Raw genomic sequence first — 19,928 nt, forward strand, 5'->3', positions numbered from 1 at the left:
TTATCAACATAATAACAAATAAAGGCTTGAAATATCTCACTTTGCATGTAGTGGGGAATAATTTGTTTCAACTTTAGTTGAATTTACTACGAATTAAGTTCTCAATATATTCAAATTTTCCGACCTTTGCCTGTATATTATGACATCAATAAATAAGAGCATAATATATGTCTGTATTGGTTCAATACGGAACGCAACTTTTAATTCCCAATTACGTAAAGATTCCGTATTTTAAGGGAAGGGTGGCAACCCTACTTATTGGCCAAGTCAGGTCGAACAAGACGGGAAATTTGACTCGGTTATTTTCGCTCACTGTACAGTAAATAGACAAATGACAGCTCTTATTAACATATATACAATTTAAAAAAAAAGGTGCAGCAGTATGAGGTAGACATGGTTATTGAAAGGTGCATTGTTACAGCATATGATTGTGGTTATTATTATTGCACAGTGATTGATTACTCTGAGACTCTATGAGTGTTGAGAGTTCATCAGAGCAACAGCTTGGGGGAAGAAACTGTAAATACTATACTAATGTAAATACTACTTAATACAGGACATAGCAGGAATGTGAAGAAACCATTTGCTGGGTATAAACACAATTTTAGGTAATTATGTCACAGTTACACAACTTTTGAATAGGATGTCATCAAATGCATGAAAAATATAGTCAAAAATTGAGACAGTTTGTGTTTTTTGAGAGTCTAAAAGAGTGAAAAAGAAGAAAGACACTAGAGAAAGTTAAAGTTTCGCTCACTGTACAGTAAATAGACAAATTACTTTTATTAACATACAATTTTAAAAAAAAGTGAAAGGTGCAGCAGTATGAGGTAGACATGGTTATTGAAAGGTGCATTGTTACCGCATATGATTGTGGTTATTATTATTATTATTGTGCAGTGGTTGATTATTCTGAGAGTATATGAGTGATGAGAGTTCATCAGAGCAACAGTTTGGGGGAAGAAACTGTCTCTGAGTCTGGAGGTTTTGGCTCTGTAGCGCCGTCCAGAGGGGAGGAGTTCAAACAGACTGCGTCCTGGGTGTGAGGAGTCTGCAGAGATGCTACCTGCCCGTTTCCTGGTCCTGGACCGGTACAGGTCCTGGATAGATGGGAGGTTAGTCCCAATTATCCTCTCCACAGACCTAATTGTCCGTTGCAGTTTGTGTCTGTCTAGTTTGGTGGCCAATCCGAACCAAACAGTGATGGACATGCAGAGAACAGACTGTATGATGGCAGAGTAGAAGGTGGTCAGCAGCAGCTGTGGCAGGTTAAACTTACCGAGCTGACGCAGGCGGTGGCGGTGGGTTTTTCCTGAAGTCCACTGTCATCTCCACAGTCTTGAGCGGGTTCAGCTCCAGGTGGTTCTGACTGCACCAGTGGACCAACATTGATTGTACTTGACATCAGTTTCACATTGATCAACATACCTGTCAAGTTTTGGATTTAAAAATACAGGAAATTTTCCACTGCTGTCCCACCAGCCCAACCAAGGTCCATTATTACATTTTAAGACAGATTTACGAGAAATCCAAAATAACTACCTGTCAACCACTTACAAACTACAATTATATGCTCATAGCCTGATAAGGTGACCTTTGTTGACACTGAAATGCTGTGGGCATTCCTATGTAATTCCTATAATAGAGCCTCAATGAAAACATAAAGGGGAATTAAAGCACATTTATTTATCTTAAATATTTTCAGTTTATATAGACATTGATTGTCTTCAAGTGAAACATTTACATGTTCTTTTAATTTGTCATTTTCACTCATGTGGCTCTCTGGCATTCACTGACTGATGACACAGACGCATGTTTCTGTATCTCCTCTTTAGGAAAGTACATTTGGTTTCCCATTTTTAGAGATATTTACACCAAGTCTTCTTCTTTTTTGTCAGAAACGTCTTCTCTCTCGTTTCATCCATCCATCTCTCTGATTTGTTTTTCCGAGTTTGCTCCATGGATGTATTATAGGGGTTTGCTCCCGTTGTCGCCACTAACCTCGCGAGAACTGCCACCCAGGCTACAGCAGGTGGCAGTTCTCGCGAGGCTAGTGACAATTCAGTTTGGTGTTTAAAAATTATTATATTATAAAACTGGAAATCTACGGGAAAATACTAATACGGGAGTACGGCGGGAAAGAGGGATACAATACAGTAGTTTCCCTGCCAAAACGGGAGACTTGACAGGTATGAATTGAAGAGAGACAAATGTGCTTCATATAAGAGCTTAATTAGCCAATCTGCATAAATATTTGCAGGTTTGTCCAGCATGAGACAAACACTCCCCTCTCTGCTGACAGCTCATCAGTAACTCTACAGAACCTGTTTAGGTATTAAACACAGTTTATGACCTATTTAAAGATGAGCAAAAATCGAAGAATAAACAGATAAAATGTGAATTATTTTACTATTTGCTTTTAGTGATGAAAGAAAAGACCAAAATCTCGAATCTACACCAAAAGTTTGCAGAGAAGGCTTGGAAGGAAACCTTTCAGCTTGTCCGAAGATGCATGGTGAGACATGTTTTAGTTTAAAGTCCCTTATTTTTTTTGGTGCAACCACAAGTAGATGTTGGAGTGGTTGCTGGATGGGATCCATGCTTCAGTATCAGGAAATGATGTGGTCATCCACTGCAATTAGATCATCCATAGTGGAACACCCAAGTCTTTGTTGTTTGAGACTGGTATCGGATCCCTGCATTAGTTTCTATTATCAACCAGATTGTTACTGCATGTGTAAACCTTTTAAAAGAATGCATTTGACTTGTATTAACTAGGTGCTTTAAGGCAATGCTTTGTCCCAAATATTTCACTCGTATGTTCATCCTATGTGGTCTTGTAATCCTTTTTTTTTTTCCCCTTGCATGGTTTAGATAGATAGAAATGTGCATACTCTGTTCTTGGTTAACTTTATTATTTGGTTAAGGTTTAAAAATGATTTATTTTCAGGGTTGAAGAACTCAGTGCGCTCAAACTTGTGAGCTGAGGCTCAGTGACCTAAGGATGGGTTAGTTTTTCTTTAGATTTGTCATGGGTGGAGCAGCAGGGTGGATAATACTCGTGGATTATTGAAAGTGGAGCTTGGCAGTGGTCAGTCCCGAGAGTCTGGTAAGGAAACTTGATTACTTGGTGGTCCGACATGATGTGTGGTCCAAAGGGATTAGGGAGCTAGGACGAGATACAGTACTTGATCACGAAGAACCAGGATTCTCAAAGTACAGAGTGCAGTTCACAATGTATTTTCTCACACTAAAGTCCAAAAAAAGATAGTTTTTATGATCAAAAATGCCCGCCCTAAAGGGCGAGGCATCCCAATGTCAACATTTCATTTGCCGTGGTGTCATGCAGCTCACGTTCTCTGGTGAGACGGGCAGACAGGACCAAAGAGTGTTGACACAAGCCTCACGCTGCTGCACAACTGCTCCATTGTTGTTTTTTCCTCCTCTTTGTTCCATAATAGGAGAAACCCAGAGATGAATCCAAACCCTGTGAACCACTGGTTAGATCCCTGGAAAGACTCCAGAAAGTGCTTCATGGTAAACAATTATTCCAAACATACCTCCTTTTTGTATTTTAGTGCATGGATTTTGACTTTCCCATCTCGTATATGTTTCAGCACCCTCCATGAATGCCACAAGGTCCCGCTTGGAATTAATAGCCAAACAACAAGGGTAAACTGTATGGGTTTTCTATTCTAGTTATTTGTATCAATCTAGGCATGTAAATACATTTTGCCTTTCCATCTGTTAAAATACTGTGGTGACATCCTGTCATGCTTCTGGTCAGGATGGGTTTTCACATCGCCGAGTCCTCATGCTTCCTGACGGCGGACTTATTCTACCTGGAGGTGATATTGCTGCCATGTGGGGGAGTGCAGGAGGTTAAGGTGGCCCCACATGGAGGAGTCCCTGTTGTAAGCACATGTCACTTTTACCACCAGGGCCATGAAGCATTGTTTTACTCAGTCTCCTAATTATATTCATTTATCTCGTAGCCCAGTGAGTCCCTTCTGAATTTGCTGAGGTATGGAAGGTGACTTTAAGTCCTAAAACATAAAGACAATACTGTTTTAAATGATTTCTTAAAAGGTAAATGTTATGCCAGCACATGCTGATTGTGGTGCTCTTTTGGCTATTTACACAGGTTCAAAAGGTTTTCAGATTTTTCTGTGAAGTTAGGACGCCTCTTCGACCAATACAACATCCCTGGAGACAAGTAACTATTCAGGAATTATTCTTAATACTTCAGCAGTTTCATGTTCTCCTGGTCATGTTTTTGTTTTGTCTTTTTTCAGTGAAATAAAGTTGAAATTGTTGGCATCTCTACAATATCTTGAGAAAGACCTTCAGAAAATATCAGATTTACCAAGGTGAGGAACCTCCCAGATTTCTCTGTGATGGAAAGTTTGTTTTTGATTGTTTGTTTTTGCTGTCAGAGAACCAACATGCAGTGATCCACAAATGGACTTGATTAACAATGGCAGGATCGGTTGTCTGATTGCAGGAAAGGAAGGTACAGACGCAAGAACACATGAGTGCATGCACATCCAATCTCTTAATACAGTTTTAAACTAATAAATGTTGCTGTAATTGCTATTTGTTCAACAAACATATTTTTTTTTTAAAACGTCCACTTGGCATAGACGACACAAGACTGTTCTTTACTCGCTGAGTTGGATTATAATGCGACAGCATGTCACGGATTTACGATGTGGTAGTAGAACTGTGTTGCTCCGTTGTCCATACTACCGTACTTATTTACATCAATTCAACTTCCTTTACAACTTCAAAATAAGACCCATCACGGAAACCACCCAAATATGTCAAAATAAAACACAATGAAAGAATACACTGTTAATAAATGGCACTTACACCCCCCCACCCTTTTTTATTTTTTAAGACTATCCTCTGACTGTCCAGTTCTATGTTCCCCCTAATGATGAAATAAAGACCTCAGATTCAGGTAAGATGCAGACTTGACTTGTATTTTTTTTTTTCTTTTCTTGCCGTTTTAAATGTACGGTAGATGTCCAAGGTAAATTTTAATGGAAACGTTGCTACAGAGAGAGATTTGGACCCATCCATCCAGGCAGCCCAGGTTACTGTTGGTGTCAGTGATGTGTCTCACAAGCTTCAGACGGCATCTGTGATGTCGCAGCCTCCTCAGCTGGATCCTCAGGGGTAGCCTCTTCTTATTAAATTTCTTGCCCATACTTGACTATCTTTTTTTCGTGTTAACAGAGGCAAAACTGTGTCTTGTGGCAGTTTTCTCATAGTTACTCCACTGAGTGAGATGCCTAATGAGATGCTGCCTGCCCTTTTCCTGCTAAAACTGCAACCAGCAATGCCCATGATTTCTTCTTTTGTGGAGAAGCTCAAACAAATAACAGGTCAGGAAGCTACATTTTTCATTTTTACAGATTAATATTGCTTAGAATGTCTCATTTTGTCTCTAAGACATGCCTCTTCCTTCCCTGTGGTGTTTCTAGACGTGGCTGTTTCCGATGTTGACCTGCAGTGGGCGCCCTTACCCAAGCTTCTGATGACAGGTTCAGCAAGTGCAAACAGCTGTTTGGAGACTTTAAATGAACAGAATAGCTTTATGGTGGTATGAATGCGCTGTTTGCTTTAATGTTACCTGTAAATACAATTTTGTTTAAGAGTAAATGCCATGTAAGCTGAGATTTAAAGCCTAATGTGAGATAACAGGAATCATTGCTTGTACATCCAGCCTGCTCCTGGCAGTGTGATGCACAGCTGCGTTCTCCCTGGAGCTGCATGGGATGTCCCTGCATGGAGAGCAGCTGTGGTGGACGGCGTTCCCTTCACCCACCCTGCTCACGTCCCAGGTGTGCTGGAGCTGCTGCGCCACCAGTGCAACATCAACACCCTGCTGAGGAGTTGCTTCTCTGTGCAGAGGGCCAGTCCAGGTGGGGAGGACGTTCACATTACAAAACAGGGTGGTAGTTACTTCAATTTGTCTGAGCATGTTTATATAATGCCCCAAAAAATGATAATTCCACCAGGTTCTAATTGTGATCTGCATTTCGAAGTCCTTCCGGAGTCTGGTACCAGCTTCTCTGTGACCTTCGCCCACCCCCTCGCAGACTCCCTTGCTGTTTGTGAGCAATTATGCTACTTTTACTAAGATTAAAGCATTATCTGAAGAATGGCAACCAGTGCTAGAAGCTATTTTGGTAGTTAATCCTGTATAATAACTTATAATCAAAGGTGCCAAACATTCAGACACCAGTGTGTCAAATGTGGATTATTTTATTTTTACTTTTTTCACTCAAATTATTTGTAATTTATTATAGTAAAGTGGTTCATATTGTCAGCTGAGAACAAATGTCTCTTCTCGCGTTTCCCCCGGGCTGTGTGAGACTATAATAGATGATAGGGTTTGTTTTTCTCTCTTCATTTTGGGTGCAGCTCTGACATCAGCTCATAGCAGAGCTTAACTAAATTGGCTGGGATTTGTTTTAAGTAATGGGGAGTATAGTTTACAGTGATGGCAAAGGCAGCTGTATTACAAGCTGGACTCACTCGTGCACTTGTGTCCACAGTGCTGGTGGATGTATCTAATCCTCATCAGATCGCCTGCAGCTTGTTTGGAGCAGGAACACCTGATCCATCCCTGGATGAATGCATCTCAACAGTTTTGAAGAGGTTAGAGGTTTGGTTTTAAAAGGGTGCTTTCAAATTTTAAGTTTTCTTTTTTTTAGCTTTATTTTTTGTTTTTCCTCCATCACTTAGCTGTCTTTCCATTCCTGCAACCATGAAGACGTTGTACATCAAGCTAGAAGAGGTCACCTCTGCCCCACTTTCTCCCAGCCGTCCGGCCACCACAGAAGCCCAAAATGACAACTCGGCTCCTTCGAGCGCATCTGCGGCGGCCTCCGACGAAGAGCCGGCCCCGTTCTCCCAGAGCGCAGCTGTCCCAGAGGACGTCGTCGCTGTTACCGCCTCAGCCCACTCTCCCATGTCTGTTGCTGAACCCGAGAGTATTCCTGAAATAAACTCCAGCTCCCCTGTCAACCCTTATCCCTTTGTCCCTGCGGGTGTGTCTCATCACTGGATGGGCAGCAATGGCAAACCGTCAGAGCTGATTTAGACCTTTTTTTTAAAAGATAACGCTAAAAATAATGTAACATCTGTTTTCTTTCGTCACAAATCAGATCAGTCTAACCAGGGAATGTGTGCTGCTTAACAATTTTGATGTTGAGCTTGTCAAACTATGCATTTCGGTGTGGCAGAGACGACCGGCTGTAAAGCTCCTGAGGTTTGGCATCTGATTTCAGACAGCCAGGAGCCCAGTTGCACGGTGCCATGTGACCCAAGCAAAGACTTTTTTATGTCAGATTCTTGACAGCTCATAATCACGAAGGCCTTAAAGTAAGAAATGGTTCTTATCAGATGCCATACTACAAAGGTATGGGTTTGAAGTATGTATTTTTGTCCTAAATAAAGTTTATTTTTAATTTTTTGTACAATGACAAAGTGACATTTGGTGTGAAGGCACGGGAGCTCAGTATCTCAATGGAGTGGAAACTTTGGAAGAAATCTCTTGATTACTGCTGAGGTCACTTGTGCTTTTTCTGGATGCCAGCCAGGACTTCTACTAATGTGGAACAAGTGTGATTAGTCCTATTTAACTATCCTCCGCAGAAGAAAAAGCGTGGCATTTCCACAACCAGCTTTAATGTGCATTTGGAGATTAAAGGTCTTTGCAGGTGACGGCTGCGGCAGGTCTTTCAGCAGCATGCATGTGGAAGGATTTAACTTGTATTCAGGATATTTGGTCAACTGTCAACAGCAGACAACTGGCTTTGTCCTTTTGTCTTTTACTTCCACATATCCAGTGACCTGGATGACTGCTATTCATAGAAGCAACATATGTGGTTAAACCGCTCTCTCCTTTCAGGAGGGTCTGTATCTGCTGAATATTTGAGAGATTATGCGTTCTAAATTGTGATTGGTTGAGGAAAAATGGTATAAAGGTTTATATGAGCTGTAGAGAATGAAAAGCATGTGCATATCGAACTGTGGAGTGACAGTGGAACAGTTTGGAGCAGGAAATGAAACAAAGTACTAACATAAATCTGTTTAAAAAGAGATACAAAAAATTATTTATAAACAGGTATATGGAAGAGGAAATGGGTTAACGAGGAGTGTGAGATACGAATAAAATAGGGAAAAATTGTATTTTATACTCAAGATATGTCTAGAATATCTATGTGGATATTTATGTAGTATATATATGTTGATAGGGAAAGTTATAATGTAATATGTTATATATGTATATAATGTATGTAGCATATATATTTATAGGGATGTTTATATAGTGTATATTAGATTTATATTGTATTCTATATATTTATATAATTATGTAATTATATTTCCTAGATACTTATATGGATAATTATGTAGTAATAGGCATGTTTACTTAGGATTTATAGACTATATTTATATGGATATTGTGTAGATATAATGTAAATTCATAGTTATAAAGGGGTAGGAACTAGGAAAAAGTGTATACTTCTTCCTATTCCTTTTTCGAACCTATGTGCATATGTGCACATAGGTTCATTGGTGCATTATTTTTTATGTACATGTTCGAAATAAATGCATTTAAAAAAAAAAGATTGATAGATGACGTGTATAGGTGATGGCATTCTTTAATTTGTGTACGCATGCGCAGAATAAACTATTGCAATATGGTGTGATTTTAGTATTTATGAATCATAGAGTTGGCAGGTCAAATCTTTATTTTTTTTCACCCCCCTCTTTCTCCCTCTTTCTCCCTCTCTGAATATACACATCTCCCTCCTTGGTCTGCGGTCTCTTTAAATCCAATCCTGTGGAGGAGAGCGCTTGTCTGGTCTGACCTGGCCCCTGTAACTCCCCTATAACACTTCGTCCTGATAAACAGCTGCTTACCATTTCGGGAACTTTTTTAAAGTTCCCTCCTCCAAATCGAGATGTATTCCTTTTCTTTTCCTTTGTTTAGTAGGTGATTACAGCTCACCGGTCTATGGATGTAAATACACCGCTGGAAGTGTGGATTCTCGGTTTGCGTAACGCTCCCACGTCCTCCTGCAACATCTGGATTAAGTATTTGCAGTCGGGTCTCTCGGCCCTGCAGCTCATCTGCATGGACGGACTGCAGCCCTAGACTCCGGAGTCCCTTTGATAAACTCTTTTTTGGAAAAAAAAAATATATTTTTAATTTTTTTGGGGCGGGGGGGGACATAGATTATGTATTCTTTAAAATGGGTGCGAACAATGGAAAACAGTACGGAAGCGAGGGTGAGTACTGCAACTGCTCTTTATTTCAACTCCACGTTGAAAGTCGACTTTCCGTTACTCCCGAGTTTAAAATAAATAAATAAATAAAAAGGGACCGCTATTTTCTCCCAAGTCTCTCCGAGTGAACCAGAAGTGGAAAACGGGTTTTTTTTACCCGAAGTTATGCCCATAAAACCTTGATACTTCACATAGCTTATCAAAACGAGCTCATTTCACCTCTGTGTTGAATTTCTTTGCTTTTATCGCTTTCTGTAGTTTTATGTACTTTTATTTCCCTCACGTCAGTCAACGAGCTGTTTCAGGACACGTGCTGTTTGGACTGATTGCTGGCTTTCGTTTGACTTATAAACTTCTTTTTTAGACAAATATATTTTACATTAAACAGTGCAACAGTTATATTTTTCCAGCCAGGACAGAGAGTGACATCTGGTGGTCACATTTTCACACTTTCAAGTAAAAACGTAGAAAAAAAATGCAACTTAACTGCTCCCTAAACTCCTTATCCCAATGAACGAGGTCCGTGTGACTCTAATATAGCATTTTAGATGCTCATACTGTACAAATAAAGACCATATAATTATGTAACTTGCACAGATGTCCAATTTAAACTCTTGAAATTATATGAGAAGTAACATAAAACTGGTAATACGGAAACACTTTAATTCAATGTCACCACATGTAATCAGACAGCAGCTGACTTCTTGGCAGGTCAGCAGACTCAGACACAGTAGACTAATATGCCTTTTTTGGCTTGTTTTCAAGGGAAAATGTTATTTCCTGCAGGTCTAGTTCAGCCGAGTGAGTATGGGGACCTTTTGCTGTCTTGATAAGAGCCAATTTCATTGTTATTGGACTTGTGGGGGCATTGTGTGCATACTGAACAGGCCATGACCTTTAATGTAAATATAAACTTTGGGTTGATGACCCCTCTGGTAGGTCACCAAGGCCACACCAATAATTGGTGCAACTTTAATGTCCTCCTGAAAGGTTTCTTGTAGGGAATTGACCTAGCGGTAATCAGTTTAGGTAAAATTAAGTCACGCTTAAGTTGATTATTTGTGATGTCCAGTAGCTGCTGCAGCTGCAGATGTCGTGGGTGGGTGGAAGATCCGAAACCAAAATTGTTCAGGTTTTTGCAAAAAATAAAACCAACCTTAAAAACTAAAAAATGATGTTGTCAATTCAACGCCAAATGTATTGTGAATCAAAAACACAAAATCTGAGAATCAAAATCCAAAAACTGGCAACCAAAACTCAGAAACCAAGAACTCAAAATCTCTAATATAGAGTGCAATTATCTTTCTCGGTTACACTTCCCTTTCCTCACCATCAGTTGTTGGATTTTTCTTCTGTCAGGCATTGTTTACGTGATAACTTCATAAAACTGTTTCACCCCAAAGGAATGCACCTTAAGCCCAGTGAAGCACAACGTTGAACCATCTTTTTAAGATAATACATTAACCATAATCTGAATCAGTTGGTCGTCATACCACAAAGCCCATAACATCTGTAACATGTGGCTTTACTGATCCAGAAATATCAGGTCAGCTGCACAGTCGAAGCCATCTTCATTGCTACAAACAATGTCGAGGCAAACGTTTCGGGCGTTAATGCCAAAAGTATTCACATTTTTCATATTACCACCAATCTGATGCCTCACACAGATTTCAGTGTTCAGGAGAAAAAACATAATTTCTCCCCTCGGAGCAGAGATGTTTGTATAAATAACATTCCAGTGTGCTCTCTTCCTGAGCCAATAAGAGTTTGGAACTCGTGCTTTTAAAAACAACGCTTGGACCAGTTTTTTAAGGTGCAGCTGAATATGACTTTGAGGTCTTAAGCTTCGGTTTGGTAGTAAAGGTCGGTGTGGTGTGACAGTAACAGCTAATTTGACCTTGAATTACTTAGCAGAGTTACTGACTTTACTTTATTCTGACACCACATCTGCTTTTTCTTCCAGCGTGTTTTTCAGATTTAACTAATGCTGACTAATGCTCCAGGCAGGTTATCATATTTTTCACAGCTCCCCCTGGAGTCAGAAAATGCTCGAAACGCTTTTCTTTTTGACATATGTGACTGATTTTGATGCTTGTAAATATTTTCAGCAGCTGGAATTCGGTGTTTTTACTTTCTATATTTACTGAATCATATTGTGGTTTTTCGTTGCTGGCAGCAGTATCGGCTATTTTCACTTTGTAATAGGGCTGCAACTAACAGCTATTTTGGTAGTTAATCTGTTGGTTATTTTAACAACTCAGTGACGAGTCAGTGATTATTTCTATCGCGTCCTCCGTGTGCGTGGCCATAACGCTGGCGTGAAATGTCAGCTGTTTATCCCAGCTGACTCGGGCTTGTCAGTACTAGCTCACAGACTGGAGGATACGGGCAGACGATGGCTGACATGGCCGGGGGTTGCAAGCCCTCAGTAGCATCATCCATGTAACATGGGTCGCTGCAAAGCAGTAAGCCATCCGGTGTCATCGTTCGTCCCGCTTCTTTTTGTTCAAGCTACTTGCTGTACTGCCCTCTGCACTTCCTGTGGTGCAATACAATAAGAAAGGATCATTCCCCTCGAATCGATTAAAGAACGGTTTGTCTGTCACCTAAATGTGGTTTTAACTTGACGCAACGTATAAAACGTCTAGATCAAATTAAGTTTGATTTTGGCATAATGGAAAAAGCCCAATTTCTTTCCTAAAATTTCAATACTAATAGCAATATAGTTTACATTTTGTAAATGGATACAAGGTTATTGTTCTAGTGTACTGGTTACCTCTAATAAAACAAAATTCAAACACCTAGCGACGGAAATGGTAAAAAAGCGAGAATGCAGCACATCACAAAAAAACAGTCAATAGAAGCCAGCTGTTATCAGCTGAGATATAAAACTTCATGTATTGCAATAGTTTAAGGATGACCACTCTGTTACAGAAAGTCACTGAACTAGCAGCAAAAGAACAAAAAACAAAACAGAAACAACTTTAGTCTCTGTAGCTCAGCTCCGGCCTTTGGTGTTTAACCATCATAAATCATATTGCATTGCGAAACTTCATTGATTCATGTAATACAAAGTCTTTGTGTCATATCAAAATCATTTGTGTCGTCTTGGGTTGTTCCTGCTACCAGTAGGAGGGTAAAAAAACTGTCCTGAGCTAGCACACAATTTATTTCTCCTCTCTGATTGGATAATGCATAAAGTAATGTGAATTTGTGAGGTTTCTATCATCTGACTCCATCATGCAGTCCCTGAAATATTCCTGAGCTTGAGATATCTCTTGCAGAATAGGAAAATCAATCTCAGTACAATAAATGGAGAGCTGCTGAATGTATTTCTAAAGTGTTTAGGTTGCATTTCCTGCCTCCACACTGCAGCAAATCACTGTGTTATGTGAAAACATAACAGCTACCTTATCAGAGAGCACAGTCACTCTCCCTCCATGTCTGCTGTAAATGGAGCTGCTGTGCTCGCTGTTTTTGTTTGATTGTGCATCCATGATAGTGCACGTCCCTGTTGCGCAGTCCAGGGCTAGCAAACTTCAAGACTTTCCTCTAATGAATAAACCTTTTGTGCTTGTGATAAGAAATCTCACAAAAGGAAGTCTTATCGTCCTGGTCTTATCCCTTCTTATAAAAGTTATGTTTTTTATCTTTTTGGCTGAAAGCAGGGGTTATTTAATGGATGAAAATCCCTAAGTTCATGGCAGGAAATCCCATAAAGTAACGTGTGTATGATTGAACCGGCAGCCATCACTCATAGGCCTTGACAACCACAATCTGTGCTGCTCCACGGACCAGCGACCTGCGTCTAGTGACTGGCAGACTTTCTCAGCAGCAATGAAAACTACAATGTTATGACACTTTCACAGCGTAAATACATGAACTTGCAACTGATCTTCTACAAATCTAAAGCTTTCCATGGTTAAAGCGGTGTAAAATCTGTGAATCTGCAGTAATGTTGTTTGAATACCAAGTGGGTCTGAACTCTGAAGACAAAAGCTTCAAAAAAACCCAAACGGTTATGGAGGCCAGACAGTTGTATATACACAAAAGACCAGCTGAGAGCAGAGGAACTGCATTATGGGTAATGTAGGCACCATAATAAGGTTATAATAAGGTACAAAAATGCATAGAATAAAAAAAAAAGTTATTTTGCTTCAATTTTTCTTCTTTATATTCCTTACAAGAGAGCAATAATACATCAATTGGACACCCTAAAGAAGTATTATTTCAACGTGACTACTCTTATACAAGGTATCCAGACGAAGTGTTGTCCAGTCATGCAGTTATCCTCGCTCTATTGTTCCGTAGACAAATATTTTATTTACAAATGCAGAATTCTGCAAACCATTAGCCCACCACTGTTTTCTAGTGTGTCTCCACAATTAATGACACACTCACTGTTGTAACTATGCAACAGCCATCCACCAAAACATCATGTAAGCATACTACAGGAAGCACACATTGATCAGAAATGTTTTTTATAAAGGCAGAAAACCAACAAACAACAAATGTTATTTATTATTGCATGTCTGGACCCAACCTTGTACTTTCTGCTTTCCTTAAAGGCACCATGTGAAAACATTGTTGCTCTACATCAAAAAAGAGGCAGCCTGTCACAAGAAATGTCACGTGTCAGCCCCTGGCAGAAAAAGGATAAAGTGCACTATCACCCTTCTTCCTAAAGTCCACTCTAATACAGATATTTCATGTTTCAGCAGTGCTTCTAGAAATACAGTAGAGTGAAACTGTCATCCAGAAACTAGTATTGCAACTTTAGTGTAAATATTACATATGATCAGCAACGATAGATAAGAGCAACAAATGTTTGCACAATGTTCCCACCCTGCCAACATCCAATTTGAATAACAGTCAGTAAAACACATGTTTGGTAATATAAAGGTGTTAAATAAGACTATCGTCTTATTCTCATGTGTTCATTTCACTGTCATTAAGTGATGCCCACAAACATAAACATAACAGAGGACCAGGCTCCACAGTTTCTTTACATCCTCTCTCCAGGATTCTTTAAGCCACAAATCTCTCCTTTTTATTGCCCCTCTTTCTTTGAGTACATAACTCAAATCGGAGTTTAAAAAACAAAACAAAAACATTTAATGAACTAAACATGCCACAGCAACTAATAGATATGAGGTTAATTTTCCAACCTGCTGCCAACAGTTTCCCAGCATTTGTTTTCACTGGAAAGGGGGCGTAGTGATCCCCATTAGACAGGGATGATTTACATTTCTCATCTATAAATCAGCTCACTTCCCTTTCTGAAAGAACCATTGTCAGTTCTGTATTACATTTCATTAATTTATCTGCTTCTTTTATATCTTTTATTTTATACTGTCTCACCTTTGCTTTGCAGAATTTGCTTCCTCACACTAACATCAATCCATTCCCTGCTTTCTCAGAATGATGAACGTCCTAGATGCATCTATGTGGTCTTTTTTTTTTTTTTTTTACACGTAACAATCAAGGGCCAAGGGGCGACCGCTGAATGCTAACGGTACTTGCCTCTGACCAGACCGGCCAAAAGATTGTAAGGGTTGAAAGTGGCCTAAATAGTCTGTCCAGGGTGGTCCTGTCAACATGATTGACATGCAAGTACAATAGACCCTCAGCCACTGTAACCTCCGCTTCTTGAGTTAAATCCTGCAATGATTGATGACAGACTTATGCAGACATTGATGACAAGCTGATGGGGATCTAATCAGTCGTGTTTGAGCAGGGAAACATCTAAAACATGCAGGGAAGTGTGTCCTGAGGATCAAGGGGTTGGGGAAACACCGATTTATACCATCTCTAGTGGGACAAAGGGATTTTATGAAGCTTGACCCTCCATCTCCACTCATCCATACAGGATTTGTAGCAGCTCATTCGTCAACACCTTTATGTGTTTAGTTGCTTCCAAAGGTGTTTATTGATATTAGGAATGGGTGATATTGTACCGTTCACGATAAACCGTCCAAAAAATTCCCCACGGTAAGAATTTGTCATCTCGCGGTAAAAATGATAAATTCCTGTTGATTACGTTTTTGTGTAAAGCTGATTTATGGTTCTGTGTTAAATCCACGTACAACGTAAGTGAAGGAAGGAAGGGAGGAAGGAAGGAAGGAAGGAAGGAAGGAAGGAAGGAAGGAAGGAAGGAAGGAAGGAAGGAAGGAAGGAAGGAAGGAAGGAAGGAAGGGAGGAAGGAAGGGAGGAAGGAAGGAAGGGAGAAAACAAGGAAAGAAGGAAGGAAGGGAGAAAAGAGGAAGGGAATAAGGAAGGAAGGAAGGAAGGAAGGAAGGAAGGAAGGAAGGAAGGAAGGAAGGAAGGAATGAAGGAAGGAAGGAAGGAAGGAAGGATGGAAGGAAGGGGGAGAAGGAAGGAAGGAAGGAAGGAAGGAAGGAAGGAAGGAAGGAAGGATGGAAGGAAGGGGGAGAAGGAAGGAAGGAAGGAAGGAAGGAAGGAAGGAAGGAAGGAAGGAAGGAAGGAAGGAAGGAAAGGGGAGAAGGAAGGGAGAAAACAAGGAAAGGAGGAAGGAAGGAGAGCAGGAGGAAAGAAGGAAGGAAGGAAGGAAGGAAATGAGCCTGAAAGAAAGAAAGAAAGAAAGAAAGAAAGAAAGAAAGAAAGAAAGAAAGAAAGAAAGATAAATTCCCGTTGATGACGTTTTTGTGTAACAAACATGGCGGATCTGAGAGCGAGATAGATTTATAGTTACAAAGGTGGAGTTGAATTGGTATTTTTTTTAATCGTCATTTTTATCGTTATCGGGATAAATGCCAGAAATTATCGTGATACATTTTTTAGTCCATACCGCCCATCCCTAATACATACATACATTCATGTGATTTCTACCACCTTTAATGTTGTCATGTTGTTATCTACAAGCTTTTTATAATTATCTTTGTGATGTCACCTTAAAATATCATTAGTGCTCATGTCATGTGACCTGCCCTGGTTTCAAGTCACTCTGCAATATTATGTGGGGGAATATTGCATCAAGTTAGATTTTTTTGCCTGTTCTCAAGTTTCATATTTATAGATAGTTTTGCGAAGTGACTGGTTTGTTTACGTGACTGGTCTCTGTGGGCGTGACTGCTGGAAGCACCTCTCCGGCCCGTCGTGCTCGGTAAAAGGCACAAACTTACTCTCAGTAAAGCCGCAGAGCTGCATTCATGATGTGACAGAGGAATGAAACGCCATAAACAACGTCTGTAGCCGCCTGCAGCCATCACGGCTGTGAAGGTTTTTACACTCCTGCTACAGAGGCACACATTCACACTGATGTGTCCTTTGATTTAGACATATCTTGTCATTAAATAGAAGTGGAAATTCAAATTCCCATGAAATAAACGAAAGAGTTGGAAATTCATATTCATGTAAGCTCAATAAAAATGACTTTGATGTGGCAGTAGTGAGGCTGTACGGACTCCACGACCTCCAAGTATGCTGCTGATAGAAGTAGTCTTTTATTAAATGCTTGTATCCGACTACAGAAAGTTCCCTTACTCGTGCTGTGTGGAAGTGAAAAGTGAAGGAGGATTCCAGGAGACTTTATTCTTCTTCCAAATATCAAAAAACGGATACTAACTCAAACAAACCAGCACAGACTTTGTGCACGAGCCAAAGCTCGCCATTTATCCCCAGCTGAGGAACATAAAAGTCACGAAAGCAGAGAGTGATGGTCTTTATATTTCATTACACTTCATACCTCCTAACCATATTAAATACATCATCAGAGCGGGATTATCTCTGACAGCCACTCCTCGGTGTTTAAACTTAAGAAGTGTGGTTTCTTAAATGGAGAGATTCATTTTCAAAGGCCGTGGGGTAAAAATGACATCAAATCGATGACACTTGAATCAAAAAGTCCGTTTGTCATCTCTTCCTGGTTACATTAAAGTGCAAGGACTTTTGTTTTTCTTCCCTGCAGGTAAAGGGAGCTCCAGCATCTCTTCTGACATAAGTTCCAGCACAGATCACACACCAACTAAAGCCCCGAAGAATGTGGCTACCACCGAAGGTAAGGCATCTGGTGCTCATTAACCAAACTGCTCTCCCTCCTCCTCCTCCTCCTCCTCCTCCTCCTCCTCCTCCTCCTCCTCCTCCTCCTCCTCCTCCTCCTCCTCCTCCTCCTCCCACCAATGCCTTTTTGGGAGAGAAACCTGTGTGTTCCTGGGATAAGCTTAAATTGAAAACAAACTCGCAGCTCCCATCAGAACCTAGAAACCAAAGGCATTTCTGGAGCTTTGTTTTAGAAGAAGAGAGGAAAAAAAACACACACACTTCTGGCTTCTCATTGTGGAGGAATGCTTATCTAAACTGTGGTTGTATCAGGCTCAAGTCCTGCCAGGGAGGGAGGGAGCTGCGTGTGCTGCAGGAGAGGGATTTTCTTGGGGAAGGAGATGGCGTACGGAGTGTAAATAGAGTAGAAGAGCTTCACCTTCTGCTGGGACACTGTTTCTCTCTCCACGAAGCCCTCTGGCCCCGTTTTGCCTCTTCATCCTCCTGCCTGCAAAGGCAATCTGCTAACCCCGAGAGTCTGGAGGGATGTATTTGTCCGGATTGTATGTGTTATGAATGTAAACTGTATGCTCACTGTAATGGTTCAGAAATTCTTTTCAGCTGGCAAAGGCTTTTTAAGACCTCGTGTCAACGGCTGTCTCAAATTTGGATCAGATGGTGCAATGTTTTTGTTGTACATTTTGTATGTTTGTATATGTTTGTGTGCCAGATGCAGTAATGACACTCATGTCCAGAAATCTCAAGTAGGCTATCTCTGCTTGCTGAAAGTTTTTTTTTTTTTTTAATTTTCACAGTTACTTATTGACCAATGTTATGACAAAAACACAAGAGGATTCTATTTAAAGGTTTAATTTGTATTTCATGAAGTGAGTATCTTTAGAAACTTTGCAGAACTTAGAGGAAGACAAAGTTTCACAAAATTCTATTGATGTTATTATTGACACAGTTATATTGTTCCATCCATCCATCCATCCATCCATCCATCCATCCATCCATCCATACATACATACATACATACATACATACATACATACATACATACATACATACATACATACATACATACATGCATACATGCATACATGCATACATACATACATACATACATACATACATGCATTTTCACCCGTTTATCGCGGGGGCAGCAGTCTCAACAGAGATGCCCAGACTTCCTTCCCCCATAAACTTCCTCCAGCTCTTCCGGGGGGAGTCCGAGACATTCCCAGGCCAGCCGAGAGACATAGACTACGTTTACATGCCGTCAAAATTCGGGTTATTGCTAATATTCCGGTTACTGAAACATTCGAAATATTCCGTTTACATGCGTGAGCAAACAGGGTTATCCCTGTATACATGGTAATTAATCATTTGGGATATCTCGATCAAACCAGCGACGCACGGAGAACGTGATGACGCAATTCCCGTCATTTCCGCTTCCTCTTCCTGTATCCAAATTCAAAACAAGTGCTGCTTCGTGCAACTTTTCGCTCACCTTCTTGTAAATCTGGCTATCCCGCTACTTTCTACCTTCTACAAATGCCAAAATGTTCATATCCTTCATTACATTTATGAAGTGATTAGCCTCCTGCTCACTCCAAAAGTGTGGCGTGGTCTTGCGTTTCTCCGTGTTTATAAGAACTTCCCGGACTCAAAAGACCAGGATTCCTTGCGAACAGAGCATGCGCAGAAAACAAATTCATGTTCTGTTTGATCGGGATATTCCGTTTGGCGTTTATATGACCAGATATTTGGCTTTTAAAAGGAGTAACCCAGGGGTCATATTCAGGTTTTTAAAAACCGGAATATGAGCAAATTCGGGTTATTCAAAGGGGTTATTGGTGTTTACATGGCCGTGCAAATTCGGGTTATTGCCAATATTCGGGTTTTAAAAGGGTTATTGACTGCATGTAAAGCAGTCATAGTCTCTCCAGCGTGTCCTGGGTCTTCCCCGGGGTCTCCTCCCGGAGGGACATGCCTGGAACACCTCCCTAGGGAGGAGGGACATGCCTGGAACACCTCCCTAGGGAGGAGGGACATGCCTGGAACACCTCCCTAGGGAGGCGTCCAGGAGGATCCGGTACAGATGCCCAAGCCACCTCAGCTGACTCCTCTCAATGTGGAGGAGCAGCGGCTCGACTCCGAGCTCCTCCCGAGGGACGTAGCTTCTCCCGCTAGCTCTAAGAGAGCGTCCAGCCACCCTGCGGAGGAAACTCATTTAAAGCCGCTTTTATCCGCAGTCTTGTCCTTTGAATCACTACCCAAAGTTAATGACCATAGGTGAGGGTTGGACCGGTTATATGGTTCATCTGTTGCTACATTTCTTATTGTAGGTGGAGATTGTATTGTACATGAGTGAACGTGTGTATAGTTAGCCAAACTTTTATGTTGGTCCAAATATTAATGCAGATGATGTATTTGCAACCCACTTGTTTAGTGCTGTTTAGGTATTGTAAATGTACCAATTTGTGTCACTAATGGCGCTTTTACACTAGTACCTACTCAGCGCGACTCGACTCTCCTCACCCCGGTTTTGCGCTTCTCCACTACGGGTGGAGGCGTGCCGAGTAGATACTTTTTCTGTAACTATTCTGCCGAGGTTCTAA

The 19,928-nt window shown here is 40.7% G+C and overlaps 2 protein-coding genes across 2 annotated transcripts in view; both read left to right on the forward strand.

Annotated features, from left to right (window-relative positions):
- The first annotated feature begins 2,288 nt into the window (after nt 1–2,288).
- On the forward strand, nt 2,289–8,179 carry zgc:111976 (mediator of RNA polymerase II transcription subunit 1-like). The gene is made up of 17 exons (XM_061713953.1): nt 2,289–2,332; nt 2,424–2,515; nt 3,462–3,537; nt 3,618–3,672; nt 3,788–3,914; nt 3,996–4,024; nt 4,145–4,216; nt 4,296–4,370; nt 4,437–4,513; nt 4,901–4,963; nt 5,070–5,181; nt 5,266–5,390; nt 5,490–5,608; nt 5,732–5,960; nt 6,027–6,122; nt 6,567–6,669; nt 6,757–8,179. The coding sequence occupies exons 2-17, from the start codon at nt 2,426–2,428 to the stop codon at nt 7,112–7,114; spliced, it is 1,806 nt and encodes a 601-aa protein (XP_061569937.1). The 5' UTR covers nt 2,289–2,332; nt 2,424–2,425; the 3' UTR covers nt 7,115–8,179.
- A 688-nt stretch (nt 8,180–8,867) lies between these two features.
- si:dkey-192l18.9 (F-box/LRR-repeat protein 7) overlaps nt 8,868–19,928 on the forward strand; it is a 39,852-nt gene continuing 28,791 nt past the window's right edge. The window contains exons 1-2 of the mRNA XM_061713412.1: nt 8,868–9,309; nt 17,234–17,323. Coding sequence (XP_061569396.1) covers nt 9,273–9,309; nt 17,234–17,323 — 127 coding nt within the window. The 5' untranslated portion in view covers nt 8,868–9,272. The remainder of the gene's footprint in view (nt 9,310–17,233; nt 17,324–19,928) is intronic.

The sequence above is a fragment of the Cololabis saira genome, chromosome 22 (assembly GCF_033807715.1).
Source record: "Cololabis saira isolate AMF1-May2022 chromosome 22, fColSai1.1, whole genome shotgun sequence".
Classification (NCBI taxonomy): Eukaryota; Metazoa; Chordata; class Actinopteri; order Beloniformes; family Belonidae; genus Cololabis; species Cololabis saira.